Here is a 1,881-nt window from a genome sequence, read left to right as displayed (position 1 = left end):
GTGGAGCAGTACTGAGCAATAATGAAGCGGGAACTTCGGAAGAGCAAGAAGACAGTCAAAGACGAGAAGGACATGTTAAGAAAATGGAAAAAAAAAACTGAGTAACTGGTACCGGATGACACTGTAAAGACTTTGATGGAGGGCATCAAGTGAAAATGCGTTCAATTTTACACTCAATTCGATTAACTTTTCTTTTGATTTTTGAAGTAAATATATGTATAAAACTACCCTAAAATTTTGGTTTGATTCTAAACATTATAAGAAAATTGGCATGACATTTTCGGTGTCGTAATAATTTCGTGTTCGCCCTTTAGAGCAAATGCCCAACAAAATAATTAATAATTTCAGGCAACATCGTTGCAATCCTCAATCCCCGATAATGGTACGATTCTTTCCTGAGGGGGGCGACCCTGGCGTAGTGGTTAACATCCATACCTCTCACGCCAAAGTCACGAGTTCAAATCTCACCCCCGGACAAGTCACGAATGACCCAAGAGTGTTAAAGTGACTATAATGAAAAAAAAAAAAAGATTATTTCCTACGTGGAAACTACGGATAACTTCTTTCCTTCGCAAATGGATTTCTCCGAGAATTCCGAGAAAAGTTCCGTTATAGAATCTTAGCAGTTCTCGCAAACAGTACCTAGGTTCACATTGGATACAACTGAACCTGTTCGGGGTGCCTTTGGAACAGCGACTAAACCAATCCCTATCTGCAAACGTCCATGGTCAAGGTGAACCTTGTTCACCCTTTAACGCAACTTTCTACAGCATTCGACAAACTTACTGCTGGTTTCATTATGCTAATTTTAGACCACCCACCACCTATGAACCAACGAACGGGAACTTTAACCGATTATATTCGGTGCCTGTCGGTGCTCCTCGTGTACTTTAAAAACAAAGGGTTACCCAATTGAGCTGACTTTTGGTTTGCTCGCTAATATCTTCTCACGACAGAGCTGTCGTGTTTTTGTCTCTACAATCATTATGTATCGTTTTGGAGCTCGTGGCTGAAAAAAAAGGGAGTTCGAGGGGGGTGCTACTTATGATGAGGTGCTTATTTGATTGTTTAATTTATGATGATGGGTGGGTGGTGTAAGTAGATACGTTGAAGATTTTTTCCCCCGTGATTTGATTGAATGAAACGCGACGATTTGTAGCTACAAAATATATTAACAGCCTTATCTTACAACTTCTAGTGCTTATGTCTGATGTGCTTGATCTTAATCGATACCGGTATCGTCTTGGTGATGTACACTGGGACCTTCTTTTCGATCACAACCGGGACCTTCTTCTCGACCGGATAGGGAACGTGAACTGTCTTGTGAACGGTGATTTCCTTGATGGTGCCATGGTCTTCATCCCACGCGCTGCTCCTGGCCACCCGGTTTGCCCTTTCCAGCTCGGCGGACCCGCTAATGTCCGCAGCCGGGAAACTGGCCACCAAAGCAATGGCTATCGCTAGCAGAACTACAATGAACGCCTGCCGGGAGGGAAAAGAAATTAATTAGTGTTGGCATGGCAGGAGCAGAAAAGTTTTACCTTCATGATTGAGCTCGTTCAACAAATTTGCGTGGGATAAACAAACAGGTGCTTCGAAGCAGTGCACTGAATTCGAACGGTGGCTGATGACTGATAACCAACCACCGCGGTGGAGTTGGTTTTATACTATGTTATGATGCCTTCCAACTTGTGTATGCATTGATCAACATGCGATATGCTGCTGAAGCTCATCCATATTTGCACGATTGTCGATAGCAAGGGGTGGAAGTTGTTGTTGGTAAACAAGCGTGCTCGGTGGGTAATTATATCATTTCATTCTCTGTGTTTGCAAAGCATTTCTTTTGGGCAGTGAAATGCATGCGAGTTTCATTTCAAAATC

General features: G+C 42.7%; 1 protein-coding gene across 1 annotated transcript; it reads right to left on the bottom strand.

Annotated features, from left to right (window-relative positions):
• Positions 1-1,160: 1,160 nt before the first annotated feature.
• On the bottom strand, positions 1,161-1,625 carry LOC135714471 (uncharacterized). The gene is made up of 2 exons (XM_065237848.1): positions 1,542-1,625; positions 1,161-1,482 (listed from the first exon to the last, which is right to left on the bottom strand). The coding sequence occupies exons 1-2, from the start codon at positions 1,545-1,547 to the stop codon at positions 1,195-1,197; spliced, it is 294 nt and encodes a 97-aa protein (XP_065093920.1). The 5' UTR covers positions 1,548-1,625; the 3' UTR covers positions 1,161-1,194.
• Between the last annotated feature and the right edge of the window lie 256 nt (positions 1,626-1,881).

The sequence above is a fragment of the Ochlerotatus camptorhynchus genome, unplaced genomic scaffold, assembly GCF_037179485.1.
Source record: "Ochlerotatus camptorhynchus isolate MF236.1 unplaced genomic scaffold, CSIRO-AGI_Acam_v1.1 ptg000648l, whole genome shotgun sequence".
Classification (NCBI taxonomy): domain Eukaryota; kingdom Metazoa; phylum Arthropoda; class Insecta; order Diptera; family Culicidae; genus Ochlerotatus; species Ochlerotatus camptorhynchus.
The sequence above is the reverse complement of the archived record's forward strand: the minus strand, read 5'-3'. Positions and strand labels throughout refer to the sequence as shown.